A 21,585-nucleotide genomic window follows, 5' to 3' on the forward strand; every position below is an offset into this window, starting at 1 on the left:
GGTGATGTATTTCACATATGTTTTCTAGAGTATAAAATTCCGCTGGTTAAATTTCAAGTTGGGCTAAAAGGTTGCTATTATCGCTATCTAGGAATAAGTAATGCCGAGCAATTATTTTAACCGTCGCTTGTAGTTCTTCATGACAGAAAGATAATTTTCTCTTCTTACAGACTTCCCTTTTCCTATCCCAGAGCAACCTCTGCAACTATAGAAGCTAGTGAATGACTAGGCATGGGTAGCCACTATCAATATCAGGTGCGATTAAAGCGTATTGCCCGCTGCCGAAACAACACTCGACTGAATAGACGAGGCTGAAGCGGCAGAAACAATATTGGTCTTGCCTTGAAACAGATAAAGGAAGCTTGTGTCGCTATTGGTGAAAGGACCCGAGTTTGATAAAGTATTTGAGACACAGTTGCGTCCTAAATATTGAGCACACTGCGACACAGCAGATGACTGTGAGCTGAAGAGACGGCCTACGAAGTCTGAAGCGACAACGGTTGGAACGTTCACAAAATAGTTACCCTCGTACAAGCCCATGCCGTTGGAAGTACCTTCAATTGCGTGTCCGGAGTTTGAGGACCAGACGTTGTTAACTGCATGGAAGAGGGTATTGCCGGACAAAGCAGGAGTGCGTCCAGATGTGTAGTAGACATAGTTCTCTGTTAAAGGCGTATGTTAGCGAGAACTGATATTTAGCACTTGAGATACACGTCGACGAACTGTAAAATGTGATTTGGTCACCGCTTCCAACTAGTTCGAGGCCCCAGTATGAGTGACCATCACAGCTGGCTGAGTAAGATGTCTGGCCGCTGATGAAGCTGTTAGAGATGGTGACTGCGTTGTTGGATCCAGTACCGAAGCTATAGTGTTGACGGCCGAGGTTGGATGTCTGAAATTTAAAACCTCCAAGTCAGTTGTGCACCATCCATAAGACTTCTGTTCTTACCTTCACATGGTCAATCCAGACATTGTTAGTATTGCTGAGACTGATGGCATCACCGCCCCAGACATACTGCGGGTTTAGGTTGGTGATTGCAATGTTTTGGATAATGACATTAGAAACGCCAGAAAGGCGTAAGCCTTTGCCATTGAGAGTTGCACCGTTTATCCCAACAAGCGTCTTGTCCGACTGGACATTGATAGCGTTATATGCAGCGGTGTCGAGGGTTACGCTATATGTCGATAGCGATCCGCATCCACCCAGTGTGTTTAGCAACGCCTGTCCACCATTGGAGGGTGTACATGGGTATGCGTTACAAGCTGTAAGAGTTGTTGTGCCCTCAGAACCAGCAAAGTTGAAAGTACCAGAGATGACAATATTCTGCGGACTAGTTGAGGTGAGGTAGCTCTTTAGCTGTGCGATCGTGGTTGGATATACTGGGGCAACGGTGCCACCACCCGTGACGGAAGATGCAAAGCCTACCGGCGTTCCTTTGACGATAGAAGAAATGCCAGCACGCTTGGATTGGCCTTCTGCCAGAGCAGCCGCAGCAAACTGTCCTAGGGCAGCTAGAGATGCCGCGATAATGGCTTTGAAGGAGCCCATGTTCAGTATAGATGGTAATATGAACTAACAAGATTGAAGACACTGCTGGCTTTTCAGACAACTCTCAAGTATGGGGATAGCCTACTGACTTATATAGTCCAATATGCCCATTTACTGAGAAGTCTATACTAGGCAGGTGATGGAGGTTTCGCCGTAGTTTGAATGTCTACAGTCCTTGCCGGCTTTACAGGCCGCTGCTTAGACAAACTCGAATAGAATCAGAACACCTCATAGGCGCGCAAGAAGTAATATCTGCCTAATTGACACATATATGTTGATTCCATCGGACCGCTTAATGATGCAAGAGATGCTACACCAAGGGGCATCCATTGAATAAACCAAACTTGGTTATAATTGCGAAGACTATTCTGAGCGTGTGTTAACGCCTACTCGGGCGTTGAACATTTGTAGATTGGGACTGACGTGGAACCGACGGCTATTTTTTACAATTTTATATATGCGCAGGATAAATTATGCAGGATTGCGTATAGTTTTGTCCTTTGAGCCAAAGTAAGCACTCTGGTTAAACGACTTTAACAAATTTTATACAGCAGACTAGTGATGAGGATCGCAGAATATGAAGAGAGATTATTTAACAGATGAAGCTGGAGAAAACTTGAGAACAACTTAAGGGTATTAGAAGCATTATTTTCTTTGAGATGGGAGCTTTTCTTGAGAGACTGATGACTCAGTTAGTAAGCTTTGTGCAGAGAACAGACGTTTATATGAGGAGTCTCTACTTCTTCTGCCCTGACTTGTATGCCATCTCCACCAACCCATAATAACCCGCGTCCGTCGTTACAGTCGGAGAAATCCCCAAAATAGTTTGCGGCTATCGGAGGAAACCCTAGCCAGAGATTCGATGCACACCAAGATAAATCGCCAACCTAATCGGGTACCAACCGTAGAGTGTCAAGGAACAATCGCGTGCGCGGATCTAGACGTTGATACATCACAATATACCACATATAATCTGGTATAGCCGCACCAATCACCGGCATAATTTGTTAAATGCAGAAAACGATCTCGCCTATCCTTCGAATAAGCAGTGGAGATGCCTGGCGCCTTATTCCGGGGTAATTGCTATTTCCCCGTGAGAAATGCCAAGTAAAGGGATGTTTGAACCTTGAAGATCGGAGAAAGACTCAGATATCGGAAGGACAGGGAAAAGTCATACGAGCAGCACATTACGGAGCCAGCACAGCGCTTGCCGCGCGAATGGGGTCTCTCTGGATAAATATAATTCTCCAGGAGTATGTTGGCAATGATTTACGGCAATTTTTGGCTATAACTTGGAGTGCTCTTAAAGTAGATCTTTAACGGTTAAAGCTGGTTTCATTTCCGCGTATCCCCCGCGTCCTAACGGCGGCCCCGCATAATTAAAACGACTTGTTTTGGTATGATGTCTTGTCTAACCAGGCTGGGATTAATGCTACGATCAAATAATCGCAAAGCTGGTGTTAGAATCTCCGGAATTCAAGCGAATTATCGAAATGCTCCAAGCGTAGACATAGTTTTGTCAATATATATAGGATGGGAAGTGTCATACACAGAATCGATGGTCAACTGCTATGAAATCCTAGCTGCAATCTGCGTCACACGGCAGTATCAGCTGCGAGCCATCCTGCAACGTAACCCTATTATTTCCGTTGCCCTCGCTTGGTCCAGTAAGCAGCTTCCTTTTCTAGCATCAAAGTCTTTGTATACAGCTTTGCTATTATGAATAACTCCCCTTGAGGTGCATTGACGGTTATCTGTACTTCTCTCTAGAGAAACTAGACACTTAGTCCATACTTTTAGATTGTCGCTTTTGACTTTTGTAGAATTTCATCCACAATTCCTAGGTAATCTTGAGATCGGTAAGGGGCAAACGTATCGCGGATTCCAAGTCCTCCCTTTCGCTTTGCTTTTAATCCCATGTCCTTCATTAGTAGGTCGATAAAATGCTGAATCCCGCTGCCGGCACTTGGATCTAAGCCAAGGTTCTTCCGAAGAGACCACGCATTTACTTTTGCAATCTCATAGTCTATATCTTCTTTGCTCGTTGAGATGTTTAGATCAACAAGGTTCTCAAGCCAGCAGATTGCCCATAGAGCCGAAACTTCGCTGAAGATATGCGTCTGAAAGCTGATCAAATAACCTAGAAAAATGAGAGACCGATCATTTTGTGCGGCTAAAGATGAGGGTAGCATGTATCGGTGTAGACGGTATGGTGTTAGAGCAGCTGTGCTCTGAGGTCCCGGGGAGCCTTTCAGGATCGGTAGAAGCGATAGCACATCCACATCTGCTTTTGTATGAAGATTTTGCCAATATTCTTTGTCGACTTGATCTTCTAGTGCCGCAAGCTTAGGCAAGCCTAGAGAAAGTCCGAGAGATGGCTCAAAGAGCATATCTTCATTTGACCAACCTGTACCATACACCAACGCTTGACAACTGACAGTCTCGCCATTAGAAAGATGCAGTGTTTGATCTTGAGCAGAAGTAATACGAGCTCGGTGAACCGTGATAAGACCGTCTGGCTTGCTTAGCTCTGGGATGAACTTGGGACAGCTATGGAGAGCAGCGCCTCCAGAAGCCGTAAATAAAGCGCTGCACCGTATTAGCTATTGATTCGCTTTGGCTGTATGTGATACAAATCTTCTCATAGCAGGCCTGAATACTCACCTGTCGCCTTCAGGTAACAATTTCTCTCTATTTGTATCCGTCATGGCAGCGTATAGCCCGCCCGTTTGTCTCTTCTTAGCGGCGAATGACCAGAACTTGCCAATGAACCACGTCCCCAGCCTATTCTTCCCACTGTAGAAAAACCGCCCGAAGAACGTATCGACGCTGAAAATACTAGCAGAAAAGATATCTTTCCATCTTCCAACAAGCTGGCCAACGTGGAGTCCCCACTTCAACCGAGTATTGAACAGCATGTTGGGGCCGCTGCCTTTGTCACTGATGATCCAGTGAACTTTCTTACCTGCTTCAATACAAAGGTTTAGGGCATCAACTGCTGATTTACCTCCGCCATATATAGCAACGCTTTCGACATTTTCGCCAAGGAGGGCGTCATACTGCTGTCCAATATCCTTGGTGTGCATAACTGGCCCTTGGAACTCAGACACCATCACCTCTGGATATTTAGGATTCGAAAACAGTCCCGTTGCAACAATCAATTTATCGCATTTCAAAGTCTCAGATATCTGCTTGCCGTCATTGCTGGTGGTTTGTGTATCCAAAGTCCATCCTCCCTCTGGTGCCGTTCGGCGAATATTTGTGACTCGACAGGATAACTTGCATCGCTCCAAGAGATGAAATTTCCGGGCATATTCGTGCAGGTATTCATGGACTTTTATCCCAGGCAGCTCAGCCCAATCTTTGAGCCCGATGACACTGGACATTGGTAGATCACTAAAGTCAAATAGACCTACAGGGCCATCTGCTATGAAGCCCGGATAACATCTGGCCTTGGACCACACGCCCCCTACTGTGGCTTCTGCATCAATGATGGTTAAGGATATAGTGGGGTTAGCTTGTAGATATCTACGTTGTATTAGTAGAAGTCGAATGAATGCCTATAGTATATTGCCATAGGTGCAAAGAGCTCTCGTACGTTTTTGCGGCAGCCAGGCCAGCCCATCCTAGTGCTAGTTAGCGATGGATATTACTTTCTTTAAGGTGAAATTATTAACCTGCGCCAATTATAATAACCTTCTTCGGTTGTTTGGCTTCCTGAGCCATTGCTCCACCTGAGATTTGGACCCAAGTGATTCAAATGCGCTTGTATTACCATATGAGAATGATAAATGCCGTCTGGAGACACTGACACCTTTCTGAGCAGTGAATTATAGAGGAGTAAAGGATAGGCGTTGAAGATTTTAAATATAGCCCAGTATCCCCCTTAATAGACCATGGTCATGCCGTAAGACGCACGTAAGCAACTAGTTAGATGACGAGACTTTAGCTTTCCAATACTTTTGCTTCTAATGGTAAGATTTAGTATTACCATCGTGAATTCTCATCGGCAAAATCGTCTATCTCGTACTGGTATAGAATATGTGTCACAAGATGGGGTGCTTTACCCTCGACAGTAGCCGTGTCCAGCGGTTTATTATTTCATATTTACAACTGCAAGCAAATTGAAATCCGGTTGTTCAATGGCTACTTAAAAGCTGCGACTACAAAATCCTGGAAATCACTTCAATACACCTGAGATTCTATGATTCTGAAGATCTTGTTCGGAAACGATCATTTTATTTGTTTTGATCCAGCAACAGAGTCGGCATATAGACAGCCACCACCCCAAAACAGGAATTCGTAATATCCGTATGGCTTGTTAGAGAAGCCATCAGCACTAATTAACTTCAACTAGTTGCTCTATGCGGAGTCCTAATTGATATCAAGGTTGCCTCTGCAATCTGACTAAATTCATGCCCAAGCATCTGAAGATAGAGCGCCCCATTCTTACTTTTTGTCTTAGTGATAGATTTCTTGTATATTACGGCTGCAAGAATACTAACCCTGCATCTTTCGTAAATTGGGGATGTGGAATCCATACAGGACTTGAAGAAGCTCGCTAACTATTTCCGATAGTAGCGGGCTTATTCATTGCCGGAAATAGTTAAAATTATCTGATAATCCAGCATAATTAGGCTGTTAAAATTCTTAATAAGAGAAGTTGGGCCAGGATATCACACGTTCTCCTTACACACCTATACGATCATTTATTTATTCATATAAGGCCAGTCCTAGATTCAGCCAGCCCCCTCAGATTGTACCAATGCTACCAGATTCACTGCTCAGAGCTCACCAGTTCCAACATATCAGCTATTCTCCCATGTCCGTGTTTTCTTGCTATAGAAGCCGGCGTGTGGCCGTCCTCATCCACAAAATCGACTTTTGCGCCAGCAGCCAGCAGCAGCTTCACAATAGCCTCATAGCCAATTGAAGATGGCCAGAATATCGGTGACCTGCCTGCGTCCGACAAGACGTTAACGTTGACATCTTTCCTTTGCGTGAGAAGCTCCACGATGGCCGTGTGACCCATCCAAGCAGCAGTCCATAACGGTGTTATGTGTGCAAAATCAGCATTCTCAACATCGGGGTTTACCCCCTCCTGAAGAAGCCTTTTGGCGGCTGCCACGTCTCCATCCCTAGCTGCATTGAAGAATTCCGCAATATCAGCCCATTCCTTGCGAAGAGGAAGAAATCGATGATGTTTGCATAAGAGCTTGAGGACCTCCTGCTGCCCAGATGCCGCGGCTGCAAGACATACCGAATCTCCTACCAAAACTGACACGTCTTCAAGTCGCTTATTAAGAAGTAGATCCATCACCTCGTCGCCATGGAACCCGTTCCCTGCAGCAGCTATTAATATATCCTCTGTGATTTCGATCTCGTTTCCACACTCCTCCAAGAGAAGCGCTGTAATTCCTCTATTATTTCTCACAGCGGCTTTCATCACTTTCTCTGTAATTCCAATGTCCCTTCGGCGCTCTTTAAAGAGCAATTGCATAATTGCTCTGCTGTTTCTTCCGCTTCCAACCGCAGCCAAAACAATATCTTCTGTTATCTTGATCATTTCTCCATATTTCTGGAAAAGCAGCAGTAGGACTGCTCTACCGCCCTGTTGATTTTCTACGGCAGCCTTCACGATACTCTCTGTAATCTGAATCTCGCTTCCAAACTTCTCCAGTAAGAATAGCAAAGCCGCCCTACTATTGCCAGCGGCGGCTTTTACAATTTTCTCTGTGATTTTGATCTCACCTCCGCGTTTTTGAAGCAGCAAGGCCAAAACTGCTCTGCTGTTTTCTCTATTCTCAGCTGCAGCTATAACCACATCCTCTGTGATCTTCAAATCGCTTCCGTACTTCTCTAGAAGCCAAATCATCATTGCTCTCCCGCAAATGGAGTTTTCCGCCATAGCTATGGTGATATTCTCTGTGATTTTGACATTGCTTTTGCGGAGAAGGAGCGTTAATATTGGTATGGTGTTTTCTTTGTTCCTGGCGGCAGTTATAATGATATCCTCTGTGATGTCGATCTTGCTTCCATACTTTTCGAAAAGCAGCGTCATGATTAATGTGCAGTTTTTGGAACCCCCTACAGCAGCCTTAATGATGTCCTCGGTAATTTTGATCTCGTTTTCGCACTTCTCCAGTAGGAATCCTATTGCCTCTTTGGAATAGCTCTCTGCAGCGGCCTTGATGACTTCCTCTGTAATCTTAATCTGGCTTCCACACTTCTCGAGAAGTAATGCCATGACTTCGTTGGAAGAGTTCCCTGCAGCGGCTTTGACCACATCTTCTGTGATCTGGAACTCACTTCCACGCTTCTCAAGGAGCATTGCCATGGTCAGGCGACCCTGAGGACTCGCCGCCGCAGCCTTTGCTATATTTTCGGTGATTCGAATCTCATCTCCACGCTCTTTTAAAAGCAGCGAAGTCAATTCTAAGCTGAGCGTGTTGCCTACAGCAGCTTTCATCACCTTCTCTGTTATTTTAACCTCTTTTGGCCGTCGATCAAGAAGAAGTCTCATCGTTGAAAGTCCACTGTGAGGATTCCCTGCCACAGCTATAAGGATATCCTCTGTAATCTCGATCTCGTTTCCACGCGTCTCGAGAACTAAAGCCATTACGGTTGTGCCTTTGTAATAGCTTGTGGCTGCAGCTTTGATCACGTTTTCTGTAAATTCAACTTCATTTCCACGATACTCGAGAAGCAACTCTATCGCTGCATCGGCGTCCCAAGACGACGCAGCGGCCATTGTAACGGGTTCTGTAAGATCAATCTTATCTCCATGCTTTTCAAAAAGCCATGCCATGAGCCCCCAACCCGCTAAGTGTCCTGTTGCAGCTTTAAGCAAATCTTCTGTGATCTTAAGCTTATTCTCACATTTCTCCAGAAGTAATGCAATTACCGCCCTGCTATGAGGAGAACTGGTCGCCGATTCTATAAGCATGTCTTCTGTGACTTCAATCTTGTTGCCATTGCTCTCAAAAAGAAGCATGGTCATCGATTTGCTATGCCTGTAATTCTTTACCGCGGCCCGAACAATATCTTCAGTGATCTGGATTTCCTCTTTGCGCTCGTCAAGCAAAAGAGACATTACTTCGATGCCCCTCTCCCAATTTTTCGCGGCAGCTATGAGGACATCTTCAGTGAGTTCAGCTTTGTTCTCTCGCTTAAGAAGTAGTTCCATCACGGCTCCACCGCAATCTTCACTATAGGCCGCTGCTTTGAGCACCTGCTCTGTGATCTCAATCTCCTTCTCACGCTGCTCCAGCAACAGAGTCAACGCTTCTTCTGCGTCCTTGCAAGCAGCCGCAGCTGTAACGACAGCTTCTGTGATCAAGGTATCATCCCACTGTGAACTCTGTACGAACTTGATGATTTTTGCACCGAACATTTTCACTAAACTGGCCAGCGCTTCATTGGAGATCTTCACATTCTCATGCAAGAGGAATTCCATGATGTCGCTTCTGCACAAATAGTTTGTTTCCAGCATCATTACAAAGTCTTCTGTAATTACAAAATCATCCAGGCTCTTCAATAATAGGCGCATCACTGAGGGGCCAAACTTTTCATTAGCTGCAGCTGCTCTTATGAGCGACGGAGTAACAACGACGCGCCTACTGCTTTCCAAAAATGATTGCATCATTTCTTGATCACAGTAGAGAGCAATTGCATGGGCAGCTTCCTTGGTAAATTGAACATTGCCGCGCCTCACCAAGGCACTTAAAGCATCAGAGCCTGCAAGACCACTAGTTGCCGCCAGTTTAACTCTGCTTTGGTCAACAATGGTGCCTCTGGCACGAAATTCGGACAGTTCGGGCAGCCAGGGGATGTGAGCTCTTGTCGCAATATCCCATACATTCTCTGCTTTATCGAGATCCAGTATGCCAGCAACCTCTCCCCAGGCCAAGAGTGTAGGAGATCTTGGCTCTGTTATCTGGCGGATGATATTGGCGAAGCCGCTGATATCGTCTTCAGCCTGAATATGACGGTGCCAATTGCGCGCAGCGTAGCGAAGGAAAGGGTAGTGTCGGATCCTCTGGTCTAAGTCGCCACGATCACGACAGGGCCCGCTCTTGAATTCTGAAAAACACAGATATACCATGCAGATCCTTCCCAGATATGCAGAGGGGCGTAGAATGCGACAGAACTCAGCATCAGCCAGATGCCCACTCAAGAGGAGAAAGTCTTTTGCGGATTGGTGTATCAGATAAACTCTCCCAAAGCTAATTTCCAGGATCGCGACACTGGTGACAACGTACTCCGTAAGTCGTATCATATGCTTCTTCGTAGATTCTACACTACTAGAATCGGACTGAACGGAGAGAGCTTCTTGGAGCTCCGGCAAAGTCAAAGCTTGTTGGCCGTAAACAACCCAAGCAAGAAGTTTCTGCTGTATTACATTCTCGCTGTGCATGATCTGTGTCATGATATCTTCGTAAAGAGCCGTCAAGTCCGAAGGACTCTGAGTGATGATTTTCTCCATGTCCACCTCCGACAACGGTGACGTTACAGCCTTGATCTTCTTCAGAACAATAGATATCCATATAAAAGTCTGCCCGGCCCGACTCGTCAGCAGTCTAATCGCATTGCCATGAAGATCATCACTCAGACCAATTTTCTCAATCTGAGATCGAATAAACGCTTCCAGATCTTGAGGATTGGCTTTTAAATGTATGAACGGGCGCTGTTCCAGAACACGGCTCAGTTCCACTGTCGGGCGGCTAATCATGAGCGCCTTGATGATGATGTTGGTTGGTTTATTTACTGATGATGATTTAATGAGTTTTGAGAAGAAGTCTGGTAATCTAGTGGTCGGTGAGTCATCTCGGCACTCGTCCAGTGCATCAAATACACAGTATATTGTGCCAAAAATAGGCGTACGTAGCAGTTCATCTAGGACTCTCCACAAGATGTATTCGGGTATAACAGGTGACTCAATGTCAAATTTTTCGGAGATGGCCTGGAAAGCATGTCCGTGGCGATGCAAAATGAGTTGTTTGATGAGCGATCTTAGCGCGCCATCCACGGTTCGGAGACTTTGATCCTGGTCATAGAAGAAGAAATAGATGACTGTAGGTTTGGAACCGGGGTCAGAGGTGGCGCTTTCCAGATGATCCAGAAGAAACTTGGCCAAAACGGTTTTCCCTTGGCCTGCTGATCCTCTAATCCAGAGAATAGAAGACTCATTGCTATCTTTCCAAGAAAGAAATTGCTTCTCGCGTAAGAACCAGCGAAGTGTCCCAGGTGCCGGGTCATCAACCTTGCCATGTCTAAACCAGTCATAGTTTGGAGAGTTGAGGGCGTTGACATATTGAGACTCCAAAGCTGATAACTCTATAATTTTGTTTTAGTATATATGCGTGCTCTCAAGCTGACTCTTTCTTCTTATGAACTCTTACTTTTTTGGTGGCTGATGAACCGCGATTTGACAATCGGTAGCGCTTGATCCATTAGTTGCTTGATCCTCGCTTCTATAATCGCATAATCTTGATTGGATGGATTATGGAATTTGACAATATCGGAATGGTCCGCATCTATAGGAAGATGGTCGTATGCTTTCTCGTTCTTACTAACATGTGTAGCAGAAGTATGCGGAACCATCATGACCTTCTGCCCGGTCCTTTCCCACGACGCTGTTTTCACAGACCACTATGCAGAGTTAGATGATATCTACGTAGCATGAAAAGACTGGAATGGCTACCTCAACTGTCGGGGTCATTTGCGTTTCATAAACACATATGATTCGAGAGCTATCGATTGTGAACCGCTCGTAAAACATGCTCTGCAGTAGACTCAAAAAACGTGACGACTCTGAGAGATCCCTCACCAATGCTTCATTTGGCTGCCCTTTTACCATGGCCATAAGACTGGACGTTTCAAGACCTCTATTGGGGACACCAAAGAGCATAAGCGCATAACATGACATGAAAATGGCTTTATCGTCGTCACTGCCATCGCACGCTTGAACAAGAGCCTAGGCACCAAGATTAACAATTCGAATACTGCCTTCTAGTTATAAAATAGCATATATTTCACCACACATGAAGACTGTGTTCCATAAGAGAACGGGTTTCGTCATACCTGCTTTAACACGAGGCCTCCAAGACTGTGTCCAATAAATATAAGGGGTCGGTTTTTCTGTACTGGGTCAGTTTTATTAATCCAGAATCCTCATGGTTGCCAAACTCACAGACTCTCCAGACCTAGACGTTTTAACAGACTCGAGTAGTTTCTTTGACAATTCAAGAATAGATGCTTCGGATTGACTTCCTGGCAACTTGGTGTCATAGCCATATATCAAGATACGCGCATTTGGAACTGAGGGTGGAAGGAAATCGCGAAGCCACATATCTGGCCTGCCTCTAGCTCTCCAAGAGCCAAAGGCATGTCCTGATAGCCCGGTCACTGCAATTATACTAAAGAAAGGTCAATTTAATATCCACCGTGCAGCTGAGAGCAACCCACTCTACTGCTGGACCTTGGGAGGGAGCGGCCAGAGGTGTGAGCCCGAAGAAATCTTCATCAACAAGCAACCGAGTTGCTCCCTCGCCAAGTTTACGCTTCAAAGACACTTCCAGGTCACCAAGTGCCGGGGCCACATGAAAGGTAACGGTAGCTACGCAAAAGCGCTCTGAAAGGCCAGCGATGGCAGCAGGTGTGAAGGACCATCCCAGTATATTGTTGGAAGTAAAGTCTGAAGTAGTTTTGGATAAACTCTTTAAAATACCACGAAATTGATCTCTGGTCACATCACGAGGAATGTTAGAGATCCTGATGGTTAGGTATTTCCGTGGACTCTTGCGGGGTATATGCGCTTGTCTATGAGGAATCGATCGAGGAATAATAAACGCCAATCCACATGACAGGATTATTGTAAATATCACTGTTGAGATGAGAAGGGTGGAGATGGCCATGGTATTAATATCATATTCTTCTGTGAAGGTAGAAATATAATGAGACGAGGCGACAGCAGCTTGGAGCTGGAAATTAGCAGCTTGGAGCTTTTGTGGATGCGTAGAGGCATGAGTACTAATCAGCCTTACCGTTGCTGCATAAAGCGCCTCACAACTAGAGTGCAGGATTTGGCTATACCCTGTAAAAAAAGCAGGGAATATGTACGTGAACGATCGGCACACAAATATCTTGCACAGGAACATGGAATAGGGCATCATGATTAAATTCATTCACTAGATGCATAAGCTCTTTTTTTTTTTTTTTTTCTTTTTTTTTTTTTGGCTCTTGTTTCTTTTGTTGTTCTGCTTCGTGACTGAGAATGTTAGTGGCCATTGTTTTAACTACTGCAGCCTATAAATATCACATGTTTAGCTACCTAGGTGGTATTCTAGGCAGGAGTAAGTTGCCACCTATTACAATATGTCCATTGCTTGTTTAGTACAAGTACGAAGATTGTGAAGCCCAAGTATAGGTACCTATATTATAAGCCAACCGATATGCTCAAAATGCATACTTGGGTATTTTCTACAGGGTACCTGTTAAATTTTAAACTCAATAGCACTTTTAAACTAGAAGACTTGAGAGTTCATAGAAAAGGTACGCTTGTTAATATGTAGCCAATATATTTCCATGCCCATTGAACTGAAGAATGAATATTCATGGTGTTTACGAGATGTACATACCGGATTGTAATTGGGCTTACCTAAACTTACCTATCCAAGGTAGAAGAAGCATAACATTTTGGAATAATGAGACATGTTCTAGCCTACAGTCTTGAAAGAAACAAGGCTTTGAACCAATGTAAAACAATGCCACAGACGCGCAAGGCCATAGTGTAAATGCTTGTACCACTTAAGGTACGTCTAGGTTGTTTTACCAGCATTTAGAGCTCGACGCTTCAACTTTAAACGGGCTGCTGTCCAGATTAGTTCGTATCCACCACTCTCCAGGAACTCTCCACTAATAAGGCGATGATGCCACGAGTAGACATATAAAGATACAACTACCTACCTATGCTCTTCTATCAACAGCTACCAGACTTGGATGCTCGCAGCTCATGCTTCGATTCGGCTCCCGCACCGCACCGCACCGCACCGCACAAGAAGCCACAGCGACACGTAAACCCACGTTAAACCCTCAGTTCCCGCTTACACACACCGCACACGCAACCATGTGTCGCCAGTTCTAAGCTATAGCAATCCAAGCCACCGCCCACCAAGTCATCATGACTAATTACAAACCAACCCTCTCAAGCTTCTTTTTCTTCCCTCGCTCGTTCGGGGCTAACGTATTCTCCGTGAGAAGAAGAAGAAAAAGAAAAAAAAATCTTCGGGGAGCCGGAGTCCCGGATCGGTAACCCCGCCTGCCAAAAGCCGGCAAGCGCGAAGCCACTTTGACGCAAACAAGCCTCTAACCCGTCCGCAAGTGCCGTCATAGCGCGACGTCATCGATGCCAAATCGCCCGGCCCAAGGGTCGCGTGTGTGTTGCGTGCTTTGAAAGGAAGACGCAGAGCAGCGGCGATGATTAACGTGATTTGCAGTATTTGTTACCTGGGTAAGTTAATGAGGACTGGGCTGTTGACGACTAGCCCCGTGGGAATCATGGCTTGCCAAGCAAGCAAATAAATGGGTAAAATGGGCTGTGACGGTCACCAGTCCACTCGCGCTGCGGGTGTCTTGTGTGTGTAATATGTAATGCAACAACACCTTAGCAAAGCAACGAGATCCGCTTTCCGCGTAATTCTAGCTGCGTCTCTCTCCGATCTTTCCCTGTCATACTTTTTACATCATTGCCCATTTTTCTTTCGTCGTGTTCTTATTTTCTTACTTATCTCCCGAGCTTCTCTTTTTTTCTTCGTCTTCGTCTTCGTTCTTCTTCATATTCTGTGATACCCTTCCCCCCTCTCCCATTCTCTACCCCAACTCAAGTATACATAACTTCATTAATACTCTTCTTCTTCATTCTCGCTATCCGAAGTGTATTTGTAAAAAACCAACTTAGCTCAGCTTTCAGCCACTTCAGCCGCTCACCATTCCATAATGGCTGTGAAAGGCTTCGTCTCATACTGGGTAAGTTTCATAGCAGATATTCAGCTCCCAAAAAAACTCCTTCTATTCTCCTTCGAATAAGCCACAATTCCTAACTAATTATTTTTATAATCGTCTAGATGCTCCCAGTTATTTCCAGTGTAGTCTGGCTGGGCATGCTCTTAGGTCTCCTCCTCTACTGGGTCGTCGATACGAATAGCGAGCATTACTCTTATATGGGCAAGGGCGACAACATTGCATTCATCAGCGACATTGGTGCAGCCAAGCTAAAGCCTCTCTTCATCGCCGGATCAGCTGTCACAACTGTATTCCTCGATCTGTCTTTTGCCGCGGAGCGTTTGCTGCGCCATAACGGACGACTCGTGCCCAACACGACTCGGAAAGAAAAAATTCTTTCCATCTTGAGCATCTTTTTTGCCATCGTCGGCACGTGTGGATTGATCCTATTGTCCATTTTCGACACTCACCACCACCACCGATTACACGACGTGTTTCTGTTGCTGTTTATTGCTGGATACATCATCTCCGCCATTTTCATCTGCGCCGAATACTGGGTGTTGGGTCTCTGTACGTTGAAATAATTCTCAAGAAGAGAATAAGTTGAATAATTTGCTAACATTCTATAACAGACAACCGCCATCACCGTATCCTCCGCATCTCATTCTGGATCAAGATCGCATTCGTCATCGTCGAGTTCGTTTTCGCCGTCATCTTCGTCTCTACCAACTGGAGCAACAACGAAAACGTTGCCGCCGTCTTCGAATGGATCATTGCCTTCATTTTCACCTTCTACATCCTTTCCTTTGTCATTGACTTGCTGCCCGCCGTCCGCACAAAAGCTCACACCATGCGCTTCATCAAGAACGTCAAGCATGACATGGAATCATCGCATAGCCAAGACGGCAGCAGCAGCGCCCAGATGGAACAGTACCAGAATGGTCACGAGGAAGGCGTTACTCGATACAACTTTTAATTAAAGTGAAAGAAATAACAACAAAAAACAAAACTGTACGAATATAACAGGTGGACCGATGTATTACTATGAAGAGATGAGACCGGCTCAAAGAAGCATTTATAAGGCGTTAGGCGGCTTTTGTTATGGATTTACAGATCCATTGTTTGGGATACCATGAATCAAGAACGGGCATTGAATGATTTTTATAATGCACAAGACTATTGTTCCGCAGTAATGAGATAATATGTATTTTTACTCAATAGATGACAGTAAAGTATGATTTTAGGGCAATCATAACCCTCTTTCCAACGCCTGACACATTAATTCTCACCCGTGATAGCCCTTTTTTTGCACAAACCAAAGATTATTACTAGTATTACTGAATTGGAAAGGAATGATTAGAGGTATAAAAAAAGGACAGAAATTTGCAGCCCAGCAAAGATTCATCAGCGTCATAATCATAACGGTTTTAAGCGAAACGAAGCCCCCCCCTAATGCGCCATGGGATTAACTTGCGTTTACTTGCAAGAAAATGAAACAAAGTCTTCCTCCCCTATCCCAGTTTAATGGTCCAATATTTCTCTGAACCGAGAATCTCGCGCAGGGCTGTTGCTTTGGCGCGGCGCCGGATCCGTTATGGCCGCTGGCGTCTCAAACCTTGCAATGTCATTGCTCCTCCCACTGCCTTTCCCACTGCTACCCTTCCCACTGCCTACCCTCCCACTACCTGCACTGACTGGGCTTACGCCACGGGAGTCTCTGGTTATAGACTCAGGGGCAGTCTCAGACACAGTGTCTGGGGCAGTTTCTGGGGCAGTCTCAGGCACAATGTCAGGCGCGGCCTCGAGAGCAGTATCAGGTGCGGCCTCGGCCTCGGGCGCAATCTCAGCAGTGTGGTTCACGGGTGTCTCTTCGCCGGTCCTTCCAGCGAGGGTGACATCACGCATGCTGGAGGAGCGGTTGTCCAAGCTGGCCGTACTACCGCCAGCTGCTGAATCCCTAAGCGCAGCGCCACCAATGAAGCTCTTTTTCTTTTCGCCGTGCTCGCTCATAGACTTGCCTCGCGAGAAGCGATTCTTGATCCAGCCCTTGACTCGAGCTGTTGGCGAGGTGGGTGCTTCGGATGACGACTTCTTGTGTGAGATTTCGACGTTATCAGCGGCAGCTGTAGTAGCAATAGTAGGGGTAGCATCGGTGGGAGCGGTAGTAGTAAGAGGAGGCGGAGGAGCATCTGTAGTAGCGGCGGCAGTAGTTGCGGCAGCAGTAGTAGCAATAGCGGCGGCAGCAGCTGTCTCCTGCGTTGGGGTAATCGTACGTTCGGGCGTAACAACTTCTTGTCTGCTTTGTGTCTCAGCCTCTTGTTCCTGTTCCTGTTCTTGTTCTTCGTTTTCCTCATGACGGCTCTCTTGCTCTTCGTGGCGGCTCTCCTGGTTCTCGTGAGGGCTTTCTTGGTCCTCAGGGCGAGTCTCCTGGTTTTCATGAAGACTCTCCTGGGGTTGAGGATGGACGTCTTGGAGTTCAGGATGGACGTCTTGGAGTTCAGGATGGACGTCTTGGAGTTCAGGATGGCTTTCTTGAGTTTGAGGTTCGGTAACAACTGCCTGTGACTTTGGTTTCTTCTTTTCCTCTTTGGCTAGCCTCTTCTGTTCAGCCTTGGCTGCTTTCTCCTCTTCTTTCCTTTGCTTTTCTTCCAATTTCTCTTGCTGCTTTCTGGCTTTTTCCTGCTGCTTATCTTCCTCTATTTGGTCGCCGTTAGAATATCTCTTTGATCTGTAGAATAAGACAAAATACGACAAGATCAAATTCAGCTTACCTCTGGCCCTCTTCTGAATTTCCTTTAGTTCACGCTCGCGGTCTTTTTCCCTTTCTGCCTCTGCTTTCTTTGCTTCCTCTTCCAGCTTAGTCGAGGCCAGCCGCTCCCGTTCTGCCTCTGCCTTTTCATGGATATCATCTAGCACGGGACGCACTCTCCTGGCGGCGATAGCGTCGATTTCATCAGCGTCCATGAACATTCCGCCTCCAATGTCCACTCTGCCACTACCTTCCGCCCGCGTATCATGTCGAAGCTGGGCCGCTTGCTGAGCTCTGATTTGCCAGTCGCCTAATATTGTCGGGTTGACCTTTCCTGTCTCAAAATAATGTTGCTCGTCCATCCCTTGTAGGCTTGCTTTGACATTGCGGCGCGCAGCGATCAAGAGAGCTTCTCGATCTCTTTCCCGCTTCTCTTCATCGACTTGATCGAGCCTGGAAGTGAATAAAGACATTTGCTGCTGAACCAAGTCGGAGCGTGCGCGGTCCTCCACATCACTTTCGCTAGCAGACCGACGTCGTAGTCTGTCCATTATGGTAAAACGGCGGCGCAGGGGCTTTTCTGAAGTATAGTATTCTTGGTATCGCCGGTTCTTTTCATGTTCATCTTGGAGTTTGGCCAGGCGTTCTTGTGCTTGCCTGTATGCAGCATCCTGTAAGTTAACAAACTGATTCGCAGATGTGTGGCCAGCGTCGCCTTCGTTCTCATCTTGAGAATCGATTCGGTTCAGCTGCTGCTGCTGATACATCTTTTTAGCCATCTCCACTGCCGATTGATGAATTCTTTCGTTTGTTGTTTGCTCATCAACCTCGGGCTTTACAGGCGGATGCGACGTAAACATGTTCCGGGTCATGGTAGTAATTGGAATAGCACCTGCGGCTTCAATTTCTGGCGGCTTGTTCATGGCAGCTTGGTGAGCTATAGATGCCCCATTCAAGGCACTCACAGAAGCCCTCTTGGCATCATAATATGGTTCTGGAGGGGTAGAATACGACCGTGTCCTTGAAGGAGGACTTCCGAGTCTGGAGGGCGACATGGCTCCCTTGGCAGCCGCCAGAGGCTTCTCCCTTGGTGAAGGGGGCGGTGAGCTGGCCACTTTTGCTGCTTGGATTCGGTTTGCTTGAAACGCTTGTGTTGCGGCAGAGCTTCCATGGGATGTGCTTAGTGTCACTGGCTCTGGCGAGACTGGCCGCTTCGCACTCGTGGTGAAGGCCGACGCCGCAGCCGTGTTGCCCCATGAATCCTCGGGAGACTTCTTGACACTCGAGTGTCTATACGCAGTGCTGGCAGAGCCAACTGCCAGCACCGCAGCTTTGGTACCAGTTCCATCCATGACAGGCTCCCAGGCTGGCGATATCTTGTAGTCTTTGGCGAGAACTGCAGCGGCGGAGGCTGATGACGTTTTATCTGGCTTCCACGTCTCGATCGGCTTGTGGCTAAACCAGCCAAGAGATGCTGCTGCACTGGCAGCTGCGCCACCCGGGCTCAGACCGGAGGATGGGTAACTTGGAAGGCTACGAGGATCGGCGTACTTGAGCCTGGCAGCGGACACTATGATGGATAGTAAGCAAGGAGTATTGGGGACAGATTCAGTAACAAAGACAACGATGAATAAGGTATAAAAGTGTATGCAATGTCGAGCTCAAGCCAGGCATAAATAAAATCCGCTTATCTACGGGACAGGAATAGCCAGCGGTGCAAATACGAGGATATGTGATAAAAATAAAATCTTACGCAAGGAGAGGCAAGGAGAGGCAAGGCAGGTAAGTCAAGGCAGGTAAATAGATGCAAGTGAAAGGAATAATACATTTCAGGCAGAACAGCCACAAAAGGGATCGATGGCAACAAGAAAAAGAGGAGGGAACCGAGCCATGATTCTTTTTCTTTTTTTCCTTTTTCTTCTTTTTTTTCATTCTTGCTTTTCATTCACTCATTTCAACATACATGAACTATGAGAATACCGCTCATCATGTCGGGATGGCGGTTTCGCCACGGATGGGCGCGGCCCTTCCCCAGCTTCCGCAGCTGTCTGCATCATCCAGGCCCCGTCTGGGTGGGGTGACTCTAGATCAGATACGAGGAGGAAGAACAGAAATGGCGGTTAGTGAGTCGCCGCCAGTCCGAAAATAGGATGTTGCAGCCTTGCTGGTCAAGTGACGCTGCGCTCACGGGCGCGATACGACGTAGTGGCCAATATCGAGGAGCGCTGGTCAGTGCGAGGAGCTGCTGATCGTCCGGGAGGCTAAACCAGCTACAGCAGCTCTGGGAGCTCGACACTCACCACCTGTCGTGTTGGTACAGGTGCGTAGTCGGATCAGGAAACCCACGGGGGTCCAATTGCTCGATTGCTCGCTTTCTCAATTCGTCTGCTGCGCTGCGTGGGCGGAGTGCCGGATTGGCGGATCGCAGCGTCTGGTCTGCAGCCACGGCGAGGGCAAAAGATTGTGGAGATGGAGGGCAGGTCGGCGGTCGGATACAGGGACGAGGCGAAGAATGATGAATGAATGAGTGAATGAATGAATAGCGAGTGCTACTCGGGGGCGGGCGGAATGGATGGCTTGGGCTGCTTTTATGTAAATCACCAGATGGAAGCTGGAACGGCAGCATCGGCGGCGCAGGCACTAGAGCGGATCGCGGTCGGTCGAGCTGTTGGCGGCAGCAGGTGAAGCTCCCCGGCATTCTGCTAGCAGGATAGCAAAGTCTGACTCTGCCTCTCAATGGATCCCGGACATAGACTTTCAGCGGTGGCCTCAATTGCTCTCTGTCTCTGCGCATCGCTCCACCGTCTTGGGCCCTTCAACCCTGACGGGTTGCTTGTCTCGTAACGGCGACACACGCAAAAAAGCCATCAGAAACGCCTCCCACATGTCACAGCGACAGGCCTGACGTCATGACGACCCAGGCTAGATCTTGGTGCATGACGCTATGCAGCTTTTTTTCTGGGCCGGCACGTCCGCAGCTTGGCAGCTTCAGGTCGAGACATGGCTCCGGCTAGCAGCTAGCGGTGCTGTTGATTGGGATTTTCCACTTCGCGGCCACCACCATCTGCCATTGAGACTTTGGGCCCCCGGTCGCCAGCAGCAGCTCTTGTCGATCAGCCCCCCATTGTGGAACGAGCTGGGACGGGTACGTGCCTTAGTATTCCCTGACAGACAAGGACTTCCCGTCCTGGATGCTCGAGTCTAATGCCAGTACGTGTAATGGATTCCTGCAGGGCTGCTTAATATCGGGAGCAGTGTGTATCATGACAACCAGATGCTGTCAAGACAAACAACATCCGACAAGCTGTCGTGAGCGAGACACGAGTCCTACTTGATGCCACTAATAGCAGGAATCCATAAGCGAACTCCAATATGCTTATTATGCCTAGCTGGACTCCGTATTATCAAGCCTGCTCTGGCCGCCACAGCAAAGCAGCTTCAAGCCCCCTCGCCCAGCCTGCCTCTACTTGGCATCCTGTCTGCCAATTTTTCTTCTCTCTCTCTCTCTCTCTCTCCTACAGCAATTAAACCAACATGCTCCATCACCAACTGAAACAGGCTGCGCTAATTGCTATAGCCTCCAGCGAGAATACCAGTGGGGGGCTGAGCACCAGTGACGTAACCTTGGGATCGCAGGCTTAAGCCTAGTACGAGCAAGTGTCGCTAGCATCGCCAGAACTACAGAGTACAGAGCATTGGAGAGACGCGACGCAGAGCCGGCGCAGCAGCTTGTTCAGCCTCGGTGCCTCAATCTCCCTAGTAGATACTGCATAGATCGCACATGTACGCGTTGGCTTTTTCTCGCTTGCGCCTAGAATCTGCCATCGTCATTAGCCAGTCTGGGCTGATAATGGTGTTCCTTTCGAGGCGTTTTTAACCTCATTCCTTGGCCGTGCTGTCATTCTTGGCTTTTGCCCAAGTAGGCCTTGTAGAGAAATAATTATACCCATTATGTCTAGTATAGAGTCTACACCTCGTATTTATCTCATGCAAAGAAGTTTATTGTTCAGATGGCAATTGCCTCTCAGCGCCATCAAGCCAGCCACGGCGAGCTATTTCGCGTACCTATTTTATTATCACCAATCGATATTGCTTGTGGCTAGTAGTATATATATGCAATTCATATTACATTATATGAATTTGAAGAAAAATGATAAGGTTGGCCGCATTGGTTATTTGTTCACTCTATTATAGAGAAATATCTCGACTTATACGGGCTCCGCCTCAAGGACGTATATTACTCGGTCAGTGCGGAGAAAAAATAGAGACTGCAAATAGAAATACA

The 21,585-nt window shown here is 46.9% G+C and overlaps 5 protein-coding genes across 5 annotated transcripts; 1 reads left to right on the top strand and 4 right to left on the bottom strand.

Annotated features, from left to right (window-relative positions):
• Positions 1-244: 244 nt before the first annotated feature.
• Positions 245-1,870, bottom strand: GGI43DRAFT_391824 (polysaccharide lyase family 1 protein). Its single transcript, XM_083204489.1, has 3 exons — positions 950-1,870; positions 724-892; positions 245-662 (listed from the first exon to the last, which is right to left on the bottom strand). Exons 1-3 carry the CDS (start codon positions 1,547-1,549, stop codon positions 262-264), a joined length of 1,170 nt encoding a protein of 389 aa, XP_083066622.1. The 5' UTR covers positions 1,550-1,870; the 3' UTR covers positions 245-261.
• A 1,400-nt stretch (positions 1,871-3,270) lies between these two features.
• GGI43DRAFT_427318 (FAD/NAD(P)-binding domain-containing protein) lies at positions 3,271-5,324 on the bottom strand. Its single transcript, XM_083208790.1, has 4 exons — positions 5,227-5,324; positions 5,148-5,175; positions 4,214-5,077; positions 3,271-4,138 (listed from the first exon to the last, which is right to left on the bottom strand). The coding sequence occupies exons 1-4, from the start codon at positions 5,273-5,275 to the stop codon at positions 3,346-3,348; spliced, it is 1,734 nt and encodes a 577-aa protein (XP_083066623.1). The 5' UTR covers positions 5,276-5,324; the 3' UTR covers positions 3,271-3,345.
• Positions 5,325-5,766: 442 nt separating this feature from the next.
• On the bottom strand, positions 5,767-12,566 carry GGI43DRAFT_391828 (ankyrin repeat domain-containing protein). The gene is made up of 6 exons (XM_083204490.1): positions 12,017-12,566; positions 11,742-11,967; positions 11,633-11,689; positions 11,253-11,525; positions 10,951-11,200; positions 5,767-10,885 (listed from the first exon to the last, which is right to left on the bottom strand). The coding sequence occupies exons 1-6, from the start codon at positions 12,463-12,465 to the stop codon at positions 6,327-6,329; spliced, it is 5,814 nt and encodes a 1,937-aa protein (XP_083066624.1). The 5' UTR covers positions 12,466-12,566; the 3' UTR covers positions 5,767-6,326.
• Positions 12,567-14,249: 1,683 nt separating this feature from the next.
• On the top strand, positions 14,250-15,800 carry GGI43DRAFT_34411 (Frag1/DRAM/Sfk1 family-domain-containing protein). The gene is made up of 3 exons (XM_083202182.1): positions 14,250-14,575; positions 14,674-15,121; positions 15,184-15,800. The coding sequence occupies exons 1-3, from the start codon at positions 14,546-14,548 to the stop codon at positions 15,525-15,527; spliced, it is 822 nt and encodes a 273-aa protein (XP_083066625.1). The 5' UTR covers positions 14,250-14,545; the 3' UTR covers positions 15,528-15,800.
• GGI43DRAFT_34457 (uncharacterized protein) lies at positions 15,751-19,414 on the bottom strand. The gene is made up of 3 exons (XM_083202184.1): positions 19,127-19,414; positions 17,323-18,870; positions 15,751-17,247 (listed from the first exon to the last, which is right to left on the bottom strand). Exons 1-3 carry the CDS (start codon positions 19,230-19,232, stop codon positions 16,073-16,075), a joined length of 2,829 nt encoding a protein of 942 aa, XP_083066626.1. The 5' UTR covers positions 19,233-19,414; the 3' UTR covers positions 15,751-16,072.
• Between the last annotated feature and the right edge of the window lie 2,171 nt (positions 19,415-21,585).

This window comes from Trichoderma evansii (genome assembly GCF_050947405.1).
Source record: "Trichoderma evansii strain SZMC 28006 chromosome Unknown GGI43scaffold_1, whole genome shotgun sequence".
Taxonomy (NCBI): domain Eukaryota; kingdom Fungi; phylum Ascomycota; class Sordariomycetes; order Hypocreales; family Hypocreaceae; genus Trichoderma; species Trichoderma evansii.

What these genes read in the sequence shown, in the direction of transcription:
- GGI43DRAFT_427318 (XM_083208790.1), bottom strand. Translation starts at nt 5,275, where the DNA reads ATGGCTCAGGAAGCCAAACAACCGAAGAAGGTTATTATAATTGGCGCA. An exon ending in GGTTATTATAATTGGCGCAG is followed by an intron (nt 5,176 to 5,226) that starts GTTAATAATTTC and finishes AACTAGCACTAG; the next exon opens with GATGGGCTGGCCTGGCTGCC. An exon ending in TTGTTACCTGAAGGCGACAG is followed by an intron (nt 4,139 to 4,213) that starts GTGAGTATTCAG and finishes AATACGGTGCAG; the next exon opens with CGCTTTATTTACGGCTTCTG.
- GGI43DRAFT_391824 (XM_083204489.1), bottom strand. Translation starts at nt 1,549, where the DNA reads ATGGGCTCCTTCAAAGCCATTATCGCGGCATCTCTAGCTGCCCTAGGA. An exon ending in TCTGGATTGACCATGTGAAG is followed by an intron (nt 893 to 949) that starts GTAAGAACAGAA and finishes TTTAAATTTCAG; the next exon opens with ACATCCAACCTCGGCCGTCA. An exon ending in TGACCAAATCACATTTTACA is followed by an intron (nt 663 to 723) that starts GTTCGTCGACGT and finishes CGCCTTTAACAG; the next exon opens with AGAACTATGTCTACTACACA.
- GGI43DRAFT_34411 (XM_083202182.1), top strand. Translation starts at nt 14,546, where the DNA reads ATGGCTGTGAAAGGCTTCGTCTCATACTGG. An exon ending in AAGGCTTCGTCTCATACTGG is followed by an intron (nt 14,576 to 14,673) that starts GTAAGTTTCATA and finishes ATAATCGTCTAG; the next exon opens with ATGCTCCCAGTTATTTCCAG. An exon ending in ATACTGGGTGTTGGGTCTCT is followed by an intron (nt 15,122 to 15,183) that starts GTACGTTGAAAT and finishes ATTCTATAACAG; the next exon opens with ACAACCGCCATCACCGTATC.
- GGI43DRAFT_391828 (XM_083204490.1), bottom strand. Translation starts at nt 12,465, where the DNA reads ATGGCCATCTCCACCCTTCTCATCTCAACAGTGATATTTACAATAATC. An exon ending in GAGGCCTCGTGTTAAAGCAG is followed by an intron (nt 11,526 to 11,632) that starts GTATGACGAAAC and finishes CTTGGTGCCTAG; the next exon opens with GCTCTTGTTCAAGCGTGCGA. An exon ending in AAATGACCCCGACAGTTGAG is followed by an intron (nt 11,201 to 11,252) that starts GTAGCCATTCCA and finishes AACTCTGCATAG; the next exon opens with TGGTCTGTGAAAACAGCGTC.
- GGI43DRAFT_34457 (XM_083202184.1), bottom strand. Translation starts at nt 19,232, where the DNA reads ATGAAAAAAAAGAAGAAAAAGGAAAAAAAGAAAAAGAATCATGGCTCG. An exon ending in GTGGCTGTTCTGCCTGAAAT is followed by an intron (nt 18,871 to 19,126) that starts GTATTATTCCTT and finishes TATCCATCATAG; the next exon opens with TGTCCGCTGCCAGGCTCAAG. An exon ending in AATTCAGAAGAGGGCCAGAG is followed by an intron (nt 17,248 to 17,322) that starts GTAAGCTGAATT and finishes GCGACCAAATAG; the next exon opens with AGGAAGATAAGCAGCAGGAA.